Source organism: Cynocephalus volans, chromosome 8, assembly GCF_027409185.1.
Source record: "Cynocephalus volans isolate mCynVol1 chromosome 8, mCynVol1.pri, whole genome shotgun sequence".
NCBI classification, from domain to species: domain Eukaryota; kingdom Metazoa; phylum Chordata; class Mammalia; order Dermoptera; family Cynocephalidae; genus Cynocephalus; species Cynocephalus volans.
Genome location: NC_084467.1, coordinates 78278746 through 78301825, shown reverse-complemented (window position 1 = coordinate 78301825; position 23080 = coordinate 78278746). Strand labels below are relative to the sequence as shown.

Genomic DNA, 23080 nt, shown 5'->3' with positions numbered 1-23080 from the left:
AGCACAATTTACTGTTGCACCCCGAGTTTGCTCTTCTTTCCCTCCTAAAATTCATCCTATATTCACTTGGGAGTTGAGGTAGCTATCTGCTTAGTTAATTGCCCTCCTTTGAAAGAATAGTAAAACTTACCTTGCTTAAAAGAAATGGTTACAGACAGGTTAGGTGCCTGGGTTAGAGAGCCTGGAGCTCTATCTTTCTTGGTGTTTACATTTCAATGGGATAGAGCTCAGGACCTTGGAGACATTTCTGGGTTGTAAAGCTGGCAATGGTTTTATTTGCCCCTGGAGAGTTTTATCAACATTCAAAAATTTAAACAAGGGGCTTTGACCCACTTGTCTCCAAAGAAACACTCTAAAAAGTAGTTGGGAAAATGGGCTTTTTGAGCTTATAAACAGAAAGAAGCTCACTTTTATTTATCTTTAAATTATACATATCTTTACAAAGATTCAATCGTCCCTGGAACTATTTTTTGGTTGCCTGATAGAAACAATAGATTTTACCATTCAGAAGAAAAAAGTAGCTGATTTCCTAGCATTAGTTCTATTTCAAAATAACCCCACCCTACTTTCACTTTCAATCTCACTAATATTAGCACGTTCTCTCTCTCTCTCTCTCTCTCACACACACACACACACACACACACACACACACACACACACACACACACACACACACACACGGTTTCTCAGTCTCTTCCTCTCTCAGTCTTCTCTCTCTCTTCTTTCTTTTAGACATAGTCTGGAGGTCCGGAGTAGAGAAACTGTGATCTTAAACAATGAATTTTCAAGTTTGAGTCTCACTCAATGACTTGCTAGTTTGGTGTAGTTCAAGTGGCTTTAGGTAGACATATTACTTACCCTCTTTCTGATTCTTTTCCTCCTTGGACAATGGGGATAATAAACACTCCATACTGTGAAGCAGGATTGTGAAATTTAAGTGATATATATAAAGATTTGACCTAGAAGGCAATTAGTAAATAGGAAACACTAATGTTGTTATTGTTCACTCAGCAAACATGGAAGTATTTTAGTGAGTGGTTGATAGCGTAGATTTTGGAGCAAGACTTCTTGGGTTTAAATCTGACTTAGTAGCTCCATGATTTTAGCAAATTATTAAGCCTGTAATATTGTGATAAAAGTATTCATGATAAGAGTAAAATGTGATAATCTATGTAAAGATGTTATCACTGGGTCTCGATCAAGTGTGCAGCAAATGGGAGCTATCCTCATCATTATTTATTCTTTATTAAATGTTAAGTGTCAGGACTTGATTAGGTTCTAAGAATTCAAAAGTGTATAAGACATGGGCATTCCCACAGGGCACTTAGAGTCTTCACTTACTAAACATGAATAATCAGATCCATTGTGAATGAGTCCAACAGTCAAGGTAATTGAACCTAAAACATACTATATGAGGTTTTTTCATCCCCATGCTTCTCAAACTGGCCACAAACATGAGATAAATGGCATTATTTTAAATTATCTAATGAATTATTATTATTGTAAGCAGTTTCGGAGCTCTCTCCCAGTAATAAAACTGAAAGTTTCTGGCTAAAAACTCGTGTCAAATCCTGCCCCCAGCACAACTGTCAGCAATTCCTTTTATGGCTGTTCAGTTATGCCTAGGACTCAGCACTTTCAGTTTCATATTAGTCCACTTCCTAGCACAGACTCTACTTCTTAGCAGAGGTTGCTCTTTTGTTCGGAATTCTAATCATCAGATTTCTGAGGAAAATCTGGAAAGTCCCAGGATGTTGGACACATAAGGGAAAAGCCCAAAGCTCCAGTGAGAGAGACAAGTAAGAGAAAGCAGTGCAGCCAGTTCAGAAGGGAAGCGTTAAGCACCAACTTTCTCATCGAAGCTGCTTTCTTCCTAACTCTAAAGGATCTCTGCTCCAGGTAAGACTGGGGCAAGGAGGGGGGGAAGAGATTTACAAAGGTCAGTTTTCTCTAAAATTACCATCTCCAAGACAGGCTGCAGCCAAGCCTGTTGTGGAGTTCAGATGAAAGCCTGGCTTTATCAGGAGGCGGTGTGTCCCTTAAGTACCCACTGTTCCTGCTGTGTGGAATTAGGCTCCAGCAGAGGTGAAGCCTACACAGGGGGTTGGGAATGTTTTAAGATTATTTCTTCTTTGACACCATCTTAAATCACCTTTTTCTTTAATAATATCTGCCTAATAATACTCAGACTCCATATCTTTCTTTGCTGACAACTTGTATAGCTCTAAGTTAATAAAAGTTAAGGTAACTGGGGATCTGCAAAATGGCGCAACAAATGATTGCAATTTGGGAGCTTATGAAATCTTTGTGCAGCCACTTTATCTGAGTTGGTCATTGATTAATTCCCATTTTATGGTGGTATACTTCATGCTATGAAATTGAACAGACTATCAGTTTGCCAGCAGTCATTGTGTTCTACTATTGTAAGAGGAAATGGGTAGTGACCATAGAAAAATAAATGGCTTTTTTGCCATCTTCCCCAGAAGAGATGGTAAGTCATATAGTGGGCAGGACTTGCAGCCTTTTAAGATATGAGTCCTCAGTAGAGCAAGTCTGAAGTAGTCAACGCAATAGTAGAGGCAAACTGCTCTTCAGTATAGGGTAAAAGTAAAAACTGGTGTGCTTGTAGCTTATATTTGTTCATATCTCAAAGAGCTCACAATGTTATATCATAATCACTTCAAATTACAGGGATTAAGACATTGAAGTTGCAAACACAAAGTTAAGGCATTACTAAGGGAAGACTTTTCATTCCTTTTAACTTTACCAAATTATCAAAATTATCAAATTATCAAGCTCTGCTTAAAGAGGATATGCCTACAATTGTGCATGTAATACCCTACATAGAGCAGAGTTTAAAGAAAAAACAATCCCTGGTTCATCAGAAGATATTTTCTGGTGGTGGCTTCACTACATAAAATAATTAAAAGCAGTATGAAAACTGATATATGTGAAGGTAATAAAGAATCTTTCTTAAAATACAGAGAGGTCAAAATCTGGTGATATAATTGAGTCAAAAATCAAGAGACTAAGTGTCAGATTGGAGAATTCAGGCTTGAGTGGAAGACATATGAATGCTGATGTGCAGCAAAGGTTAAGAGCCAGTGAGTGGGAAGGTAAGATGGGCCATGGTGGCACAGAGGACTTCCCAAACAGCGAGAGGAGGAAGACACTGGGGAACGTGAGTCCCTGACTAGACCCTGCCCAAGAATGGACTTGGAAGAAACGAGCACTAACGCTGGGTTAGGATGGAGTCTATTTTTTCTTAATTTAATTTAATTTTTTTATTGAAACATAATCAATTGTACATAATTTTGGGGTACAGAGTTGAATATCAATACCTGTGTGCAGTATGTGATGCTCAAATCAGGATGATTAGTATATTCATCTTTACAAAATGTAATCATTTCTTGTGACCGTTGATGTGTCTATGTTTTAAAGCATAGAGATATGTTTGACACAACACACTCCAGATTAGGGCTTCATTTTACTATATACTTGAGTTCAAGATCTAAATGTGAACTTGAAAACTTTCCAAGGGATATCTTGTAATTAAGGCAGAAGATATGATACATCTAGGAAAAATTCCATTTTCTGGAAAAAGAGATACAAAATGAGCTGGTGGGAATGCAATCTTGTACACCCTTCTGAGAGGAATTTGGCAAAATCTAACAAAATTATATGCTCTTACCTTCTGACCCAGCAGTCTCACATCTAGGCATCTATCCTGAAGGTACACCTGCAACGATATAAAAATACACATACACAAGGTTAGCAGAGTTATTCATTGCAGCATTGTTTATAATTGCAAAATCTCGGAGACAATCTAAATGTCCATATGTAGGAGAGTGGTTGAAAAATTGTTGTATATCTGCATAATAGAGGCAACACCTGTCAAAAAGAATGAGAAAACTTTCTATAAATTGATATGGAGTAATTTCTATATATTTATACTAGGGGAACTTTCATGTAAGAAAATATGTATAATGAAATATACATATATCTGCTCATTTCTGAAAAAGAAATCCAAGAAGGATAAACCAGAAATTAACAATATTGGGTATTATAGAGTATGGGTAGAAATGGGGTGGGAAGAAAAAAGGAAAGGTACAATGAGAATGGAATGGTAAGATGAGGGAGTAGTGGCATTTTTCTGAATACACCTTTTTGCAAAGTTCTGATACTTAGAATCGTGACGTTTCACATACTCAAAAAATACATACTTAAAATTGAACTCAAACAACTATACAGTAAAAAAAGAAAAAAGAAAAATCCCAAATACTCCAATTAGAAAATGGGCACAAGAGATGAGCAGACATTTTTCAAAGGAAGACATGCAAATAGCCAACAGGTACATGAAAAAAATGCTCGGCATCACCAGTCATCAGAGAAATGCAAATCAAAACCACATTGAGATATCATCTCACCCCAGTTAGACTGGCCATTATTAAAAAGACTGAGAATAACAAATGCCGGTGAGGATGTGGGGAAAGGGAAACTCTTCTACACTATTGGTGGGACCATAAATTAGTACAGCCATTACGGAAAACAGTATGGAGGTCTCTCAAACAACTACAGATAGATCCTCCATATGATCCAGCAATCCCACTGCTGGGTATATGTCCAAAGGAATGGAAATCATCATGTCAAAGGGATACCTGCACTCCCATGTTCATTGCAGCTTTATTTACAATAGCCAAGATATGGAACCAAATTAAGTGTCCATTGACAGATGACTGGATAAAGAAAGTACAGTATATACACACAATGGAATACTACTCAGCCATAAAAAGAATGGAATTCTGCCATTTGCAACAATATGGATGAGTCTGGAAAAAATTATGTTAAGGAAAATAAGCCAGGCAAAGAAACAGAAATCCTGCATGTTCTCACTCGTAACTGGGTGCTAGGAAGGAAGAAGAAAAGAAAGAAAAGACAGTAACAATACATTGAACTTTCAGCAGGAGAGAACAATCCTACGTACGCTAGCGATGGTGAGGAAGGGGGTTGGGAAGTGATAGGTCAGGCAAAGAGCATAAAGAAATATCACAATTTGTAAGAATGAATATGCTAATAATAAAAAAAATCTAAATTAAAGAAAAAAAGAAAATCCTTACAGAAACTTTAAGCCTAGAGAGGCATTTGTTTTAGTCTAAATATTTATAATTGCAAGGAGGAACAGGAGCTAGAATGCAAGAATCATGTGGCTCCCGTTCCTAAGTTGTTTATAATGAATGCATTCCTACTGCAGTACGAGACAGAATATGAAATCCTTGGACAAGGTCAAGGGTTCAGATCCCCAAATAGGCCAGCCTCAAGAAAAGAAAAAAATCCTTAGGATACACACAAAGGGACACTGTGTCCTTGGATTAGGCTTAGGCTTGAGGACAGTTTTCAGTGGGCATTGGGAATAAATATGCAGATATAGGGAGGCTCTGCATTCTGGTGGGAGCTCTGAGTTGGAAAAACATGAAACAGATTGTAGAGCCTGTCATGTGAAAGGAAGTATGGCGGGACATATGAAATCCGAAAGTCAAGCTCATGAAGTTGGGCTACCTTTTTGTTATTACTATGGAAACACTGAAATCTTAAATTAACTGATGCCAGAATACAAATTACAAACTTTAGGAAATCATAACTTTGGGTTACTTTGAAGTTGTACTGTTGTCAATGGAACGCTAGTGAAGGATTCTTGAAACCTGAATTGTATTTTGGCATCGTGACGGCATATGTATAATCATGTTGAATACATTAAGTTTTCTATGCAAAAAAAAAAAAAAAAAACCTTAAAATTAACCAAGAGACCAAGATGTGAGGGAGGCCAAAACAACATAAACAATAAGAAATGAACTTAATTGTATTACAAATGAATAAGTTGACCATAGACAGAGAAAGAAAGAACTAATCTAAGCAATTTTGGAATACAGTGTTTTAAGTGTAAACGTAAGTCTACAGACGAAAAACTTACACTAACAATGTCAACTATTTAGTATATTTATTTTTCAGAGAGGTGTGAATTAGCAATTTTGAAACTACTTTATGTGTATACTAGGATTGAGCAAATAAGTAAATTTATTATCTATTATTAAAGCCAGGTCTCTCATGGTCAGAGAAAGTAGTTGAAAATAAAGAAAGGAAAAAAGCCTAAATGAATTCAATTATGCTGGACTGGAATTGGAAATATCAGCAGGAACTCAAGGTTATAAATAGAAATGGATAGATGAAAAAATATTGATGTGTGTATGCACGTGCTAGCACATACACATGTATTTCTTGACTTTGCCCCTCAGAGAGTCTAGAAGTAATGAACACAGTTAGTGTGATATCTTGGTGTCTAAGTACAATGATCCAGAGAAAAGAAACAGATCTTTTGAGAGAAATAGTTGATTCTAGGGCTGAAACAGGGAAAATACAAGATAGGCCTGAAATAACTTGTGTTGCCAGGAAGTAAAGCAGCACTGAAAATATGACGGAAGCATGTCAAAAGAACATGGGATCCAGCTTGAAGGAGCTCTCGATAAACAAATCTGAGGCAAGCTGAACAACAAAATAAATAATGATAGCAAAGTGTTAAAACCCACAGAATAAGTAAATATCTATGAGTTTATACTGATACAACCAAATAATTGAAAGAGTAAATAAATAAATGGAGAAGGGACAACTCTTGCTTACAGGAGAAATCCAATTAATAAATGTAGAAAAAGTAGGATAGAAAATCACCTTTAGACAAACACCACAATAATTAACTTACAAGCAAACATCATCAATGAAAGTTAAAAGTAGTGGCTGAAAAGAAAAAAGGAAATAAAAAAAGTATGATGAGACTATATTTGCATAGTCTCTAAAGTGTCTTTTTTTAAATTACAAAATAGTAAAGAGTACTTTACAGTGGAGAAATCTGGCAGACAGCACCTTAACCAAGTGATCAAGTTAAGGTCAAAGCATCAAAGTAGGTCATGTCAACATCATGAATCCCTTATACAACACACTGAGAATGGCAGAGCATCACTTCTGTGGCACTCTTGCCAAAAAAATGCATAATTTCAATCTAATATTGAAGAAATGTTAGAAAACACAAGTTGAGTGATATTCTACAAAATGACAGGCCAGTACTCTTCGAAAATATCAAGATCATGAAAGACAAAGAAAGAATAAGAAACTAACAAAGATGAGAGGAGACTAAAGAAACATAATGACTAAATGTCAATGAGGGATCTTAATTGGATCGTGGAGCAGGAAAGGGAGATTAGTGGGAAACTGGTGAAATGCTGATGAGGTTTATAAGTTAGTTAATGTATCATATAAATGTTCATATCCTGGTTTCAACATTTGTTCTATGGTAATGTAAGATAATGTAACATTAGAACAAATATCTTAAAACAAATACTGTTACATTGCATCCCTAATGTTACACTAGGAAGGGTAGGGAAATGGCACATGGGAACTCTCCATTGTGCAAATTTCCTGACAGACTGTTTCAAAATAAAGTGATTTTTAAAAGAGAACCAATGGAACAGTATATAGGTTAGTCTTAAAGGGCCACAGGGCTTTTAAAAATGTTCAGGAAACAAAGCTCAATGGTAGAAAACAAAAATTTAGTTCATATTGTAAAGTTCAGCTCAGCTAATTGAGTAGAAATTGCTTTCCATTTTATCTCTTCTCTTGCAGGCAAAGTAACAACCTGAACATGGCCTCAGAGACCCACATGCCAGGCCCTGTGTGCCTCATTGAGAACACAACAGGGCAACTGGTAGTTAATCAAGAGGCTTTGAAGATCCTGTCTGCCGTGACGCAGCCTGTGGTGGTGGTGGCTATTGTGGGCCTCTACCGCACAGGCAAGTCCTACCTGATGAACAAGCTGGCTGGGCAGAAAAAGGGTGAGTGCCCAGCAAAGCTCTGCCGAGTCCCTTCTGTCCACGCACAATGTCAGCATCCTGCGTGGGGTGTGAGGGGAGAAAGTCAGAGATGGGGATGAATACTGAAAGCTAACTTTCAGTCCACCAATGGGCTCCTCTGGTTCACTCTGTTTGGAGAATGAGTAAATTCACTTTTCCTTCCAACTTAGCCTTTATTTTCTCCTTTAAAAGTATAAATGTGCCTTCTGGAAGAAACAGGTATTAATAAAGAAAATTAACTTATGTAATAATGAATTATAAAACATTTTCTAAAATGTTCATGTAGTAACAGTAAGCTTCCACTGAACTTGAAAAATAAAATAAATGTTTTAAGCTGTATTGGAAACCCCAGTTTCCCATTTCTAGGATTGTAATTAAGATTAAAACTGGTTCTAGTTTCTTTTCATCTCTTCTAACTTTGAAGATGTAATTTTTTAATTCAGTTTCCAGAAGCACCTGCTATTTAATCTCCTTCCGCTCACATCCCCACTCTCCTTCTCAGGCTTCTCTCTGGGCTCCACGGTGCAGTCTCACACCAAGGGAATCTGGATGTGGTGTGTGCCTCATCCCAAAAAGTCAAAACACACCCTCGTTCTGCTAGACACTGAGGGACTGGGAGATGTAGAGAAGGTAAAAAATAAATATTTTAAATTCTACTTGTGTTAGATCAATAGCCTTCCTTGTACTATCATTCATACATCTTGATGTATGCTTCTAAATAATCATATCGATGTACTATTACTTTAATCTACTTGGTATAAGCATTGAGAGTGGACAGTAAGTTCAATTGATTAATTATGGATCAATCCACAAAATAATGGCTAATGAGGTTTTCAGTCATTTTTTTATTTCATATCACAGCAAAATGTTTTGGTACCTACTGAAGGTGCCTCTAAACCTCAATAGACATTTTACAAACATGTCTAAATTTTCACAGTGGGGACCCAGAAAGACAGTAAGAACGTTTGTACCCACAGCAGCATTACTAGTAAAAGTGCAAGATCTAATGATAACATCTCTGTTCATTAAGGATTGTATATTACTACACTTACAAATCTTGGACCTAGAAAACTCTAATTAAAGGAGCTTATTTTAACTACTGTCTTAAAAATCTCTTCCAATGATTTGTCTTGGGAATAGAATAGGGTCATAAAGTAGGTTCAGGATACCAGTTTGAATTTTAGTAGCTGATCAAAATAACTACTATTATCAAGTGCTGATGTGCATCACACTCTCATATACATTTATATACAGAATGATATACACTCTCATATACAATTATATACATTTATGAACTGAATATTCATAAATTCACTGTACAGATGGAAAAAAATTATTATACAGGGAAGGGACTTAACTAAGTTTCCACAGCTAATGAGAGACAGAGCTGGGTGGGGTTCAGTCTTCACCTATCTAAATTGATAGCACATTTTCCTAGTCACTCTTGCATGTGGCTTCTACACTTTCTAGGGAGACAACCAGAATGACTCCTGGATCTTTGCCCTGGCGGTCCTCCTGAGCAATACCTTTATATACAATAGTATGGGAACCATCAATCAGCAGGCCATGGACCAACTGCAGTATCCTTTTTTTGTGTGTGATCTAGAACAGCACTAACCCTAGAAAAAAAAGAGCAGCTTCATTTTCTCACCATGTACAGAGGCGGGCAAGTACTGAAGAATTCTAAGTCCCCTCTTTAACGAATCTCATTTAGCTCAACATCTCAGTTTACCTCAGTCACCACCGGAAGTTCAAGTCTTAAGTTCAAGGATAAGTTCACACATATCCTTAGACAATCGGTTGCACAGGTTCTGTGTATCCCCTACGTGACATAATCTCCTGTTCCTGTCCAAACCTTCAATGTCTTCTAGAACTCATGTTTTTACTTCAGCAAATCTCTATATCCGTATTATCTTCTCTAAATGGTACATTCTAATTGACACCTCGCTATAGGCTGTAGACATTATTTCCCTTACAGACTTCTTAAGTTGATCTTACCTGGGGATTTTTTTTTATATCCCATGCCTTGCATGTCATGGGTCTCAGAGATGATTCAGGTATCCTTCCTGCTTCTTATTACAGTTTATAAACACTTTCTCATTCCTCTGCCATTAAAAAGAGAACCTCCTTTGAAGTTCATGGCCTCAGACTACACCACCCTTCTTTGCTTCAGTCATCTACCAACCTCCCAGTAAATATACCCTTCACTTGCTAAAGGTTTAAGCTCTTAGTGTCTTTTTAGAGACTAACAAACAATAGATGTTCTGGTCTCTCAGTTCCATCACCTCCTATCTTTCATTATTTCATTCTAGGTCATTATCAACAGCTTCACCATTTCCATGTACTAGTTCTAAACATTGGACTGAATTAGCTTTTATCAAGGTCATCTTAAAGTTCCTGTATCTAATGAGCAGTTTTCATCTCATTTGATCTCTCAGCAGCATTTGGTAAAGTCGATCTCTTCCTCTTTTCTGAAACACTTGGTTCTTTTGGTGTCTAGAATAACACACTTTCCTAATTTTTCACCTTCCTCATAGGCAAAGCTTTTCAGTTTGCTTTGCTGCATCCTCATTCTCATCTTGGCCTGTATATATTATAACTCTTTGGTTATTGTGCCTGTTCTCTTCCTTCTCTACTCATTCCCTAGACGATCTCATCCAACCTCAACGCTTTCAGTAGCACCTATATGTCAATCACTCTCAAATTTGTACTTCCAATCACATCCAAATTCAAACTTTCGTATCTAGCTGCTGATGCAACACCTCCATTTAGATGTGTAAGAGACATCTTAAACTCAAAATGTACAAAATAAAACTCCTAATTTTTCTACCCCAAACTATTCCTTCCCCAGTCTTTCCTATCATGGTAAATTCCAACATTATTCACAGAGGTGCTCAGATCAAAAACATAGGAATTATCCTGATGATTTCTTCCCTCTTATTCAAGGAACTATTAGTCAGCAAATCAGTTAAACTTTACTATAAAAGGTATTTCTCCAGACTGACCAATTCTCACCACCTCCTGCACGATAACTCTAGTCTAAGTTTCCATCATCTCTTGCCTTGGTTACCTCCTCCACTATGTAACTGTTCTCTTTGCTTGCATGCTTGACTCTCATAGATGCAACAACAGCCAGTATAATCCTTTTGAAAAATACCATATCATATCATCTTTCCACCTAAAATCCACCAATAGATTCCCATTAAATATAGACTAAATTTCAAATTTCTTACTTTGGTTTATGGAGCTTACATGTCCCAACCCCTATTCCTTGTAGGACTTCTACCTTATCACACTGGATTACTTGATATATGTTGGACACACTCAGTGATTTCCTATCTGAAGGTTTACAGGTGTTTTGGCCTCTGTCTGAGGATTCCTGCAGTGGATTTGTGCATGGACGGCACCCTCAATTCATTCAGATCACTGCTAAACTACAACCTCAGAGAGAATTTGCCCAGACAATTACATAAATGAGCCCCACATGCAGACACACACGATTAGTCTCTAACATTTTGCCTAGTTTATTTTTCTCCAAGACAATTGCTATTAATATGTAAGATATTTTATTATATTTTGGTTTACTTGTTTATTGTCTGTCTCTAACACTAAAATGTAAATCTATGGTGATAGCAATATCATTAGTACTTAGGACAGTGCCTGGTTCATAGTCAGAGCTTAATAAACATTTGTGAATAAGTGAATGATATGAATGAATGTTTGTGAATGAATGAATGAGATAATAAAGAGAAAAAAATTATTTTAGGTAAGCATCGGGAGAAAATGTAGCATGAAAAGTGGCATTTTTCCAGTTTTCTTAACTTAGCATCTCAGCTATGTGACAGAGCTGACAGATAGAATAAGAGCAAACTCCTCACCTGATCATAGTGAGGTAGAAGACTCAGCTGACTTCGTGAGCTTCTTTCCAGCATTTGTGTGGACTCTGAGAGATTTCTGCCTGGAACTGGAAGCAAATGGACAACCCATCACTCCTGACGATTACCTAGAGCTTTCATTGAAGCTGAAACAAGGTTACGTGGCCTGATCGTTGGTTGCATTACAAACAGAGAAACAACAATATTAGAATGAACTTTCCTGTGTAGGTGCTGAATATTATAATTTTGTCACTGTGCTAACCTACTTGTTCTGTTAGAGGAAATGAAAATATTACTTGGCTAAATAGGTTGGATCCAATTTTAAATTGCATTACCTACCTCTTCTTGGAGAAAGACTTTTCTTTCTCTACCCCTTTAATTCTTTTATTCCTCATTCATCAATAGTTAATTTTCTCCTTACATAAACTTTGTGAAAATTATGAACTTGAGGGGTCATATATTCGAGGTAATTCATTTGAAGCTGTACAATCTCTAATCTCATTCCTGCAGGTACAGATCAAAAAAGTAAAAACTTTAATGAGCCTCGGTTGTGCATCCGAAAGTTCTTCCCAAAGAGGAAGTGCTTCATCTTCGACCGGCCCGCTCCAAGGAAGTACCTTGTCCACCTGGAGCAGCTAAAGGAGGAAGATCTGAACCCTGAATTCATCAAACAAACTGAAGAATTCTATTCCTACATCCTCAGCCACTCCAATGCCAAGACCCTCCCAGGTGGCATCACAGTCAATGGGCCTCGTGAGTCACACTCTCCCCTCTTCTTACCTGAACTTCCCTTCTGCCTATTGTAGAGGATAAAAGAAGAAGGTACAAAAGTCACTTCCAACAAATACATAGTCCAATAATGCCAAGGAAAACACAACACAAACATCACATTATGAACTTTAAGTGAGAACTAAAACTATTTCTAGTATCATTATATTTATAAAAGCAAGGAGGGAAAAATGAACTAGAATTCAATTGTGCTATAAAAACCTTCTCCACAAACTTCTCAGCTCCCCATTTATGAAATAGCCTTCCAGGAGATATACACAGAGCAACAAAGTCAGAAAAAAAGCAAACACCATATGTAAGTAAGACTTTGCCACTGATTGTAGCAAAATTCTCTTGTTTGTTGATTCAAGAATATTTAGAGAGTTCCTGCAATGTACCAACCACTGGGTCTAATGATGGATAAAGTAACTGTGATTTCTATTCCTATTCCAGCATAATGGAAGCAAAAGATATTTTTTAAAAGTAAAAATATACATAATGATAAATAGTGATTGACACAATAAATGAAAATAATAGGCCACTATAAGAGAGTAAGGGATCTATTCAGGTGGGATGTAATTTAGATTGGGAAATAGAGAGTATTTTCTGTGAAAGCGACATGTAAGATGAGAACTTAAAAATGGGTAGGAGTTAGCCAGAACAGGGAGGACCAGCTTTACAGACAGAAGTAATGTGATGTGAGGCAGAAAAGAACATTGCAACTTGAAGACAATAGAAGAAGGTGTTTGGAACAAGAATAGAAGGAGCAGGAGTGGTGTCAGGATTGGAGAAGTGTGCAGGGGTCAGGTCTTGAAAGGCCTGGCAGTTGACTTTGAGGAGATTAGAGTTTGTTCTAAGCTCTGTGGGAGGGTCTTGAAGGATTTTTGGCAGTGAGAGAAACTTATCTAATTTATATCTATAACTATCTTTCTGAGCATTTTGTAGATAATGTGTTGGAGTGCTGTAAGGGAGAGAATGACAAGAAGGATGCTATTTGCAATGGTTTAGCAGTAAATGCGGATTGTGTTAGGCTAAGATTATGGCAGCAGAGATGGTCAAAATGGACAAGATCCAAGCATATCAAATCCAAAAAGCTTCACAATGGAGGGAACATGCATGTACGGAGGAATTAAGAACAAGGATGTGTGAAGACTGTCTCCAGAGTTTTGAGCTTAGCAACTGCTTGAATGGATGTGTTATTTAATGAGATGGTAATATCAGCAGAAGGAATAGTTTTTTAAGAGTACATGAAGTTGTTTACATTTGGGTTATTTAATATTGAGTTTCTTAAGGGATATCACATAGGCATTCACATATGCAAATCCAAAGCTTAAAAATAATGTCAAAGCAAGAAATAAAATTCATGAGTTGTCTATAGAGATGGTAGGTACTTCAAACTACAGAAAGAAAAGAGAAGATCGAGGATTGAGTCATGAAGAACTGTTATTTGTAAGGTGACCCACCTCTCCAATTTGCCTGAGACTAGGTTTTCCTGGGTTTGAGACTTTAGTGCTACAGCCAGCAAAGCCCTGGGAAAACCACCCTACCTGTGGCTCTGATGAGAAGATATCTAGGAAAACCCATTCATCTAGGCCAGACATCTCTGAAAAAAAAAAAAAAAAAAGGCTGTTTTTCTCCTTGGCTTTGCCCTTTTTCAAAAATTATAAGTGAGGAAAAAAGGTAGAGGAAGGAATAAAAGGAGTGGAGGAACAGTTAAATGAAGAGTAAGAAAAGACTTAGACCTACTATCTCAGCCACCTAAATGTCCTTGTCTTGATCCATTCATGTGAACAATTTCTTTTTGGGTGAAAAAAGGAGGAGAAAGGAGAAGCTTTAAATCTCCTCTGGATCTAGAAGCTAACAAATTATTCAATTACTATTCTTCCTCAGAAAATCCTTAAAACTACTATTTGTGACACACACTTGAAAAGCATAAAAACTGTCTGTCCACCAACTAATAGTCAATATTTTTTTAAAAAAATTCCTTTTTGTAGGTCTGAAGAGCCTGGTGCTGACCTATGTCAATGCCATCAGCAGTGGGGAGCTGCCCTGCATGGAGAACGCAGTCCTGGCCTTGGCACAGATAGAGAACTCGGCTGCAGTGCAAAAGGCCATTGCCCACTATAACCAGCAGATGGGCCAGAAGGTGCAGCTGCCCACAGACACCCTCCAGGAGCTGCTGGATCTGCACAGGGCCAGTGAGAGAGAGGCCATTGAAGTCTTCATGAAGAACTCTTTCAAGGATGTGGACCAGAAGTTCCAGAAGGAATTAGGGGTATATTTGGTGCTCTAGGTCATGAGAGGAAGAAAAGTATGGGCTCTTTTTGGGAAGGGTAATTCTTCCTAGATGCCAAAACAGTAGCTCAGCTATGTGTTTATATTTGAAATCATCATTAAAAGATTAGATTGTACCCAGCCTTAAATCTATAAAATATGAGAACATAACTAAGTTTTTCACAAAAATCCATTTTTGTTAATTGCTCCCCTCTGGATTCCATATTTTAAGCAAATACTAAACTGTACAACTGCCTTTATGAAGGACTATTTTAATTTATTTTTTCTTTTAAAGTTAAAAAATATATACACATTGTTTTCATGTTCCCTGCTAATAGTCTGTGGGGATTAAATTATTCTTAAAATAACCCTAACAATTTGTTGCTTTTTCACACATGTCAATGGTAAAAATGGTAAAACATTCAGAAAACCAAGAGAAACCAATCATAAGAATTTTACTTGAAAATGTTTTTAAAGGCTGACTCATTCCAAGTTAAGAAAAGATTGGTACATGGCAAATGGCACTTGACAAGTGACAGTCCTTCTCCTGGCTAGCAAGGCAGGATTTTACAAACGATACATTCTTGATTTCAGAGGTTCTCGTGAAACCAAATAGTCAATGTCAGTAGACAGTGGCATCTTTCCAACCTAAGGAAGAAAAAAAGCTTAATATTTAAGTGTCTTGAGTGATTTAATGTATATAAATGTGCTGTTCTATTAGACTTTCTAAATCCTGAAAATGCCTCTGGTACAATCTATATTACTTTGATTAGCCCTATATTAAGATAATATACAAAAATATGCTCATATTAAAGACTGTACTAGATAAACATTTACCCTTTATTAAGCATTTCTACAAAAGTCATCAGGCTTTCTTTATATCACCTCATATAATACTGGCAAAAAATCTGCAAGACAGATTTTGTTCCCACTGTTCTAAAGACAAGAAATACTCAGTTCACAAAAGTTAAGGGTCACAAAACTACATTGTGGTGGATCCAGAAACGCAGGCTCGCCTGACTCTGTGATCTGATCTATTCCTGAAACTGAAATTGGAGACTTGGAAAGATCAAAGTTTCCCATGAAAAAAGTGTCTAGGCTCTAAGAATCATTCTCTAAAGCAGGAAAACTAGTGGAAAGGAGCTTCAGGAAATCAAACAGAGAAGTAGATAAATTTTTGCACCAAGTCTTCCTAGGGGTATTCAATGATCTTATGGTAAGGTGAGGAGTGTGGCCCTATTTCGATGCCACATTCTCTGCAGGAGAAGCATTCCCAGTGGTCTGTGTGTGGGCAGCATCCTTCTCTTGTGGGTTTACTGTACATCCGTGCTATTTGGTCACGTCACAGGCCCAGTTGGAAGCAAGGCGAGATGAGTTTTGTAAGCAGAACGTGAAAGCATCATCAGATCATTGCATGGCTTTACTTCAAGATATTTTTGGTCCTCTAGAAGAAGATGTGAAGCAGGGGATATTTTCTAAACCAGGAGGTTATCGTCTCTTTATTCAGAAGAAACAAAAGCTGGAGAAGAAGTACCACCAGGCACCCAGAAAAGGGATACAGGTAAAGTACATATCAGGTACCATTTCTGGGGACTTGCTGAGGAGATTCTCTCAAACTCCAGTGGGCACAAGGAAAATGGCACTGTGATTGGTGTGTAGTGCCCCTGCTTTTTATCCGTACATTTGCTTATTCATTCAATAAGAGACCCTGCCATGAGACAGATAGCAGAGTCCTCCTTGGAAGCACAGATAGAGCCCTTAAAAAATGTTTGTCAAATTCAGTCATTGATTTAGTCACCTGATCATTCAAAGATGATTTATTTTAGCCAAACTATATGTCAGTCACTTGTCAAGTTGCTGGGGATAGAAGAAATAAAAACAAACAAACAAACAAACAAACAAACAAACAAACAAATAAATAAATAAAAGACCAAGTTCTCTCAAAGCACTTACAGGCAATAAATAAATTATAGCTTATGAACATATACTAATAACAATAACAACAGTTAACACTTATATAGTGCTTGTGTGTTCCAGAAACTGAGCTGAGTTCAATTCAATTCATCCTCAAAACAACCCTATAAAGTATATATTATTAATATTCCCTTTTCATAAAAAGGTAGATTAATACACAGAGAAGCATAAGGACTCACCCAATATTACACAGGTAATGACTGGTATAGCTTCAACTGCTAATCCACGTAGCAGAACTTATGCTATTAATAATGCTTTCATGCTGGCATACTCAGGTTAGATCAGTTGGAATGAGGATTGGCTAAAATGAAAAACATCAGTGGCTTAAAAAAAGACAAAAGTTGTTTTCCTTTCTTGTATACGAAAAGTCAGGCAGAGGGAGCCCAGTGCTGCTGTGATGATCCCACATTTGTCTCAGTCCCAGGCCCTTCCCTTGTTTTGCTCCAGCACCTCAGCATGTGGTCTCCCTCTTCAAGGTCAATTTATGCTCTAAGATGGTTCTTAGAGTTTCATCCTTTAGTTCCAAATTGTAAGTAGAAAAAAAGAGGGAAAAACAGAAGATTACAAAAGGGCTGTGAGTCAATTCCCTTCAAAGAGATTTCCATGAAGTACCATATAACACTTCCAATTGCATGTTATAGGACAGAATTTAATCATGTGAGATTAACATGATTTCCATGAAGTACCATATAACACTTCCAATTGCATGTTATTGGACAGAATTTAATCATGTGAGCACCCCAGCTACAAAAGATGTTGAATAGAAAATACAGTATTTTATCATGATCTGCCATGTGCCCAGCTGGGGAAAAACTCAGCATTCTGTTGCAAAGTATAAAGGGAGAATAGAGCTTATGATGACTCTGTCACTGCCACAGTAACAAAAATTACTCTGTGATGGGTTCTGGTTATATTCTGAAGCTAAAGCCAACACAATTAGCTGATGATTGTACATGAGATGTATAAGAGAAAAGAGATATCAGTGATACAGTTAGATGAACAGAGTAAGTAATTACTAAAATTGATGTAACTGGTAAGTAACAGGTTTGAGAGGGGATTCAGAGCTGGGTTTTATACCTATTAAATTTAAAATGCTATTTGAATTATAGAATGAATTGCTACATGGGCAGTAAAAGTAAACTGAATTGTCAGGTGAATTACAGAGTTTTACTTTAATTTGTAGGCTCTCTTTACTCATTCTAACATCCTCTGTGTAACTAGGCAGAAGAGACGCTGAATAAATACTTGAAGTCCAAGGAGGATGTGGCTGATTCACTTCTGCAGACTGATCAGTCACTCACAGAAAAGGAAAGAGAGATTGAAGGTGAGAACAACTGAGAACACTCTAGAGAGGTGGAAAGCCCTGGAAATGTTAATTAGCAATACCGGTCCACCTGGAATCATTATTGTAGGAAAATAATAGCTAGTGTCATTCTTAGTTCTGTTTTCTTCTGAACTGGTCATCTGTCTTCTGTTTGTCCAGTACAAAAATGATCACTAGAAATTTTCTCAATGGCATAGGAATAAAACAAAAAAAAGATTGAAGGCAAAAGCAACATGTACAATTTAATCTTCATCTTTCTCTGCTTGTTTTTTCTTCCTCAGTGGAACGTATAAAGGCCGAATCTGCAGAAGCTGCGAACAAAATGTTGGAGGAAATCCAAAAGAAGAATGAACAGATGATGGAACAGAAAGAAAAGAGTTATCAGGAACACGTGAAACAATTGACTGAGAAGATGGAGCAGGACAGGGCCCAGTTAAGGGAAGAGCAAGAGAGGACCCTCGCTCTTAAACTTCAGGTATTCAGTTGTCATCTCAATTTTCTCTTCCAGTGCTCCAAATCAAAAAGAAAGTATAAGAGTGAGAAACTAATGCCCACCAAAAGAACTTTCTAGCCCAGGCATTCTGCTTTCTTTTACATTTCCTTACTGCTTTACCCCTGGGCATCTCTGGTTGCTAAAGACTGGTTACCAGCAAGATAATCTCATGGAATACTTCATTATGATATCACTGTTAAACAGTAGCTATTAATATCTAGGCACGGCACAAGTGTTTTACAGGCATTCTGTGTGCAAATCCTCATCTAATGGTGTAGGAATTATTATTTCCTTATTTTCTAAATGTGGAAATTGTAATTCCATGAGAGATAAATAACTTTTCTGTATCAGACTGCCTGGTAAGCTATCTGGCCCATCTTTCCTACTGAGTAAGATCCAGAGTGATTTTGTTTTTACCATACCTGGTGCAACTTTATCTCTGGAAGCTCCCTAATGAGGAGGAAGACCCCCTAACTATCTACTCATGTAAGCACACTAGTTTAGTGCCCACACTGCCAACACCTTCCTGTTCTCCAGGCTCTACTCCTCATCTTTGTTGAGTCTGGATTTCAGCCCACAAATGATCTATGGGCCACTGCAAGCACCGATCTCCTCAATTTATTTCTCTGCCATCAGAAGTTTGGAAACTTGTACATCTGCCCTGATTCTTAATAATGTAGTAATCTTCCCATTGGATTCACCTGTCTTTTATACCTTCCTACATATATATTTGAGAATTCACACTTATACAGATCAGAGATGAAGCAAAAAACAAAAACAAAAACAAAAACAAAAAACAAAACAGTGAAACAAGCTAGGCACAGAAAGACAAATACCGTATGTTCTCAGTCATAAGTGGTAGCAAATAAACAAACAAACAAATAAATAAATAATAAATAAATAAACAATCACAATAATATGTTGAACTTTCTGAAGGAGAGAACAGAACTATGGTTACTGGAGGTGGGATAGGGGAAAGAGGATAGAGTTAGAAATTTGTGAATATACACCAAGAATGATTACGTTTTGTAATGACAAACATACTAATTATCCTGATTTGATCATAATACATTGTACACAGGTATTGACATTCAACTCTCTACCCCACAGATATGTATAATTGATTGTGATTTATGAACAACAACAAAAGTGATGGTTTTTCCAGAAAGACAATGTTGCATGTGGGTGAAGGTACACAAGAATAGAATTCTGGGTCACCAATATTTTAGAAACTATAAAACAACATTTCTGAAGTAAAGAAAATCCATAAAAACTATTGGTAGGCATAGACGACTCAGGAGAGGGTCATATACTGGAAGTTAAGAGAGGAAAGGATTTCAAGACCAAGTGTCAAAACCTCTTGAGTTTCGTTAAGTACCGTAATTTGGCAAGTATGGGAAACATGTTAAGCTGTATAAATTTAATCTCTCTTTCTGTTCCTTTGTAGGAACAGGAATTACTTCTCAAAGAGGGATTTCGGAAGGAGAGTGAGAAACTTCGTGAAGAGATTCGGAATATGAAGATGAGAAGCAGTTCATCAGGCCCATCATGTAACATACTCTAAAAATCGAAGAACAAAATTTTCTTCTCCAGCTCCTTCTCCCCAAGCAACAAGTTGAATGATCAACTTCAGAATGTCAAACAACTGCTACTGAATTATTATCCTTAACTGGATCCTATATTTGAAATCGTGCCCTTAACTTTAGAGATGGTTTGAATTGGGTAATTGGGATGCATTTTACAATTGGAAGACATCATGTGTGTTATATTCAGGATGAGCTTTTTTCTTTCTCCTCATATATACCACCCTTCTAGATATTCTGAGTCCCATGCTCTTAGTCAAGGTTTTACTTTGATCATAGGCTAGAATTAGTGTATCATGAACATACAGAAGATGTGATGGGACTGAAAAAAACCATGGGACGTGGTTGAGCATCTCTCCTTCCAAGTGGTTTTTGGATCACTTGCTGGCTTCAAATAAAAGAAATCTGGGACACAGAACTCAACTTCAGGGTGCAGACAGTGTACAGTTCTCCATTGCATGGAGGCTGCATGGTCTGTGGGCACTGACGGGACTTCTGGGTACTGGCGAAGGAAGTGTTCACTTCATGTGCAGGACATAGCAATGAACCGAAGCTTCACCTTCTCTGTCTACATAAGCCCTTTAGATAACTGCTGCCCCTTTCCCAGGCTACCTACATCTCTCTCTTCTAATCATTTACTAGTTTTTTCTGCTTCCTGATGTTTAGAGAACACTTTCCACAAACACATAAAGAGAAGCTTTAACTCAAATTCAAAATAAATTCCTTTCCATTCCTTCGAGGACCCTGAGTATAATCCTACAAAACTTAAAATTTGACTCTGGTTTTCTCTCTGACCCTGGGCTATGACACCATATCTTGGAAGTCACTCAGGGTAAACACCTTGCTAGGAAGGACCAGATGACAGAAGGAAAAATCAAGAATAATTCATTGATAGAAAACTTTAACCTACAACTATTGTTTCAGAATGTGTATTATTCAGGGTTCTTTATGGCAAATAACAAAATCTTCTTGGTGATTTATGTAAAAAGTAATTTAAAAAACCATTAGATAGCACCCAGATACTACTGGATGGTGAAGGAATCAAACTCTATACTATTCCACCAAGAATAATTCCACCATACAGTGAAGGGACCTCAAGAGAGAACAGCACAGCGACTTCAACCTGGCATCATGATCTCCAGGTGAAATGGCAGAAGCATCTCCAATGTCAGCTTTGAGTGAATGTTTGCAGTAAACAAACGCCCTCCCCCATGAAAAGTTATATCTTTGTATTGCTCACATCTCCAGCTAAGTCTCACAAAAGTGGATCTGCACAGCAGAATCCATTAAAACACTTGTCTCCCCTGGGGTAATCTGAGAATGAGAGTTGTCTGTCTTCTACATAGGGAAGTGGAGACTCATGATGGGAAACTTTCCTCCACGTTAAAATCAACCATTATGTGTACAGATAGATCTCATAGTTGGAATAAAATATGACTCTTATTAGTCTTTTTGCATACATCACATACACCACTCTTCTCACCTTTCAGTCTTTGCCATGATATTGCAATATTCTTTTTAATTTTTCCACTGTTGTTTTGTAAGTCATACACTTAAAAAAATTTTTTAAAAGTTATCCTTATCTTTAATAATGATACTTAACAAAGGCTTAAGAGGACTATAAGGATAGGTATTCCCTACCCACAACTCTCACAAACACAATATAACATATTAGTTCATTTGTATTTAACATTTATCTTATTTTTACTCCTCAAATTAGGTATTGTTGTCACTTTTTAACCAGTTCATATTTTCATATAGTTCTGTGCAAGCAGAAAGCAACTTTATTCTTTCCCAAAATGTCCCTTTAACTTACTTTATCAGATCATTCTGTCCTGCCATTAGTTCAGATTACTCTCAGACAAATGAATAGTCTTTTTAAAAAAAAAAAAAAGTCCCATTTGACTGAAGTTTAAAAATCCCCCTCTCAGTTTGGACTCAAAATTTCACCCCTTTCTTCTTCCTCCCCCTCAGACCCTACTCATTCACACAGTCCAGACCTGATTCAGCCATACAAGCACACAGTAAGGAAGAAGTGTGTTTTTTTCCTCCTTATTTCACAGTCTACCTTTCTCTGGGCCCACTAGCTCATGTTTATGATACCTTGAAGCTGTGATCACAGAGTGCAGGAAACAGGGAAAAGAAAACTGTTTTACAGGATAAATTACTGATCTGGGGTTGGCGCCCTCTGGGTGTGACTCAGGTCCTTTTGCTTTAAGAATGATTTGAGTTTTTTGTGGATCCCCTGCAGGAACCTCCCACTAGCACTTTCCTATTGTTGACCACTTCTGACTCCTTTCCTCAGATTCTCTCTTCTAGGGATTCGCTCATCCAATATGTTCTTTGCATTGAGATCAATGCACCTTGACATGCAGGTATCTTGGGCAGGGCTTCTTTTAAGATGATCCAAGTCTAGAAACCGCCAGTGAATCTACCCAGGAGAAAAACTCATGCACACCCGCTTAGCCATACACTGGAAGAGCAGAATGCCCTCCAACTCTAAACCTCTCCTTCCCTATTTTACCACAAACCACTCCACCCAGACTCTGACTTGTAGATATTTTTAGGCATGAGTCAGGCATCAATACTAGTATCCCCAAACACCAGGGAGTACTTAACAGCTTTTCAAGGGGATCTTTGAAGTCCCCAACTCTGCTGAGCTTGTGAAAAGAGTGAGAAAGCAGCACCCTCCCATGGGGAGGGCAAATATCAACAAACACTGGCAATGCTTCAAAGGGATTCTCCACTATTAATCTCTTCTGATCACTCTCTTCACCTGTGCTTATAAACCCCAGATGGAATTTGGTGTAAGTGCTGCAAAAAACAATTTCACAACTTCCTAGGACTCTTCTTTTATAAAATGAGTAATTAAACTTTCAAAGTTGTAGGGTCAT

At 37.4% G+C, this 23080-nt stretch overlaps 1 protein-coding gene across 1 annotated transcript; it reads left to right on the top strand.

Annotated features, from left to right (window-relative positions):
* Window positions 1-1761: 1761 nt before the first annotated feature.
* GBP2 (guanylate binding protein 2) lies at window positions 1762-20167 on the top strand. Its single transcript, XM_063104890.1, has 11 exons — window positions 1762-1899; window positions 7669-7877; window positions 8398-8525; window positions 9366-9475; window positions 11730-11926; window positions 12281-12523; window positions 14533-14813; window positions 16161-16373; window positions 18008-18110; window positions 18392-18585; window positions 20051-20167. The coding sequence occupies exons 2-11, from the start codon at window positions 7688-7690 to the stop codon at window positions 20165-20167; spliced, it is 1776 nt and encodes a 591-aa protein (XP_062960960.1). The 5' UTR covers window positions 1762-1899; window positions 7669-7687.
* The last annotated feature ends 2913 nt before the right edge of the window (window positions 20168-23080 follow it).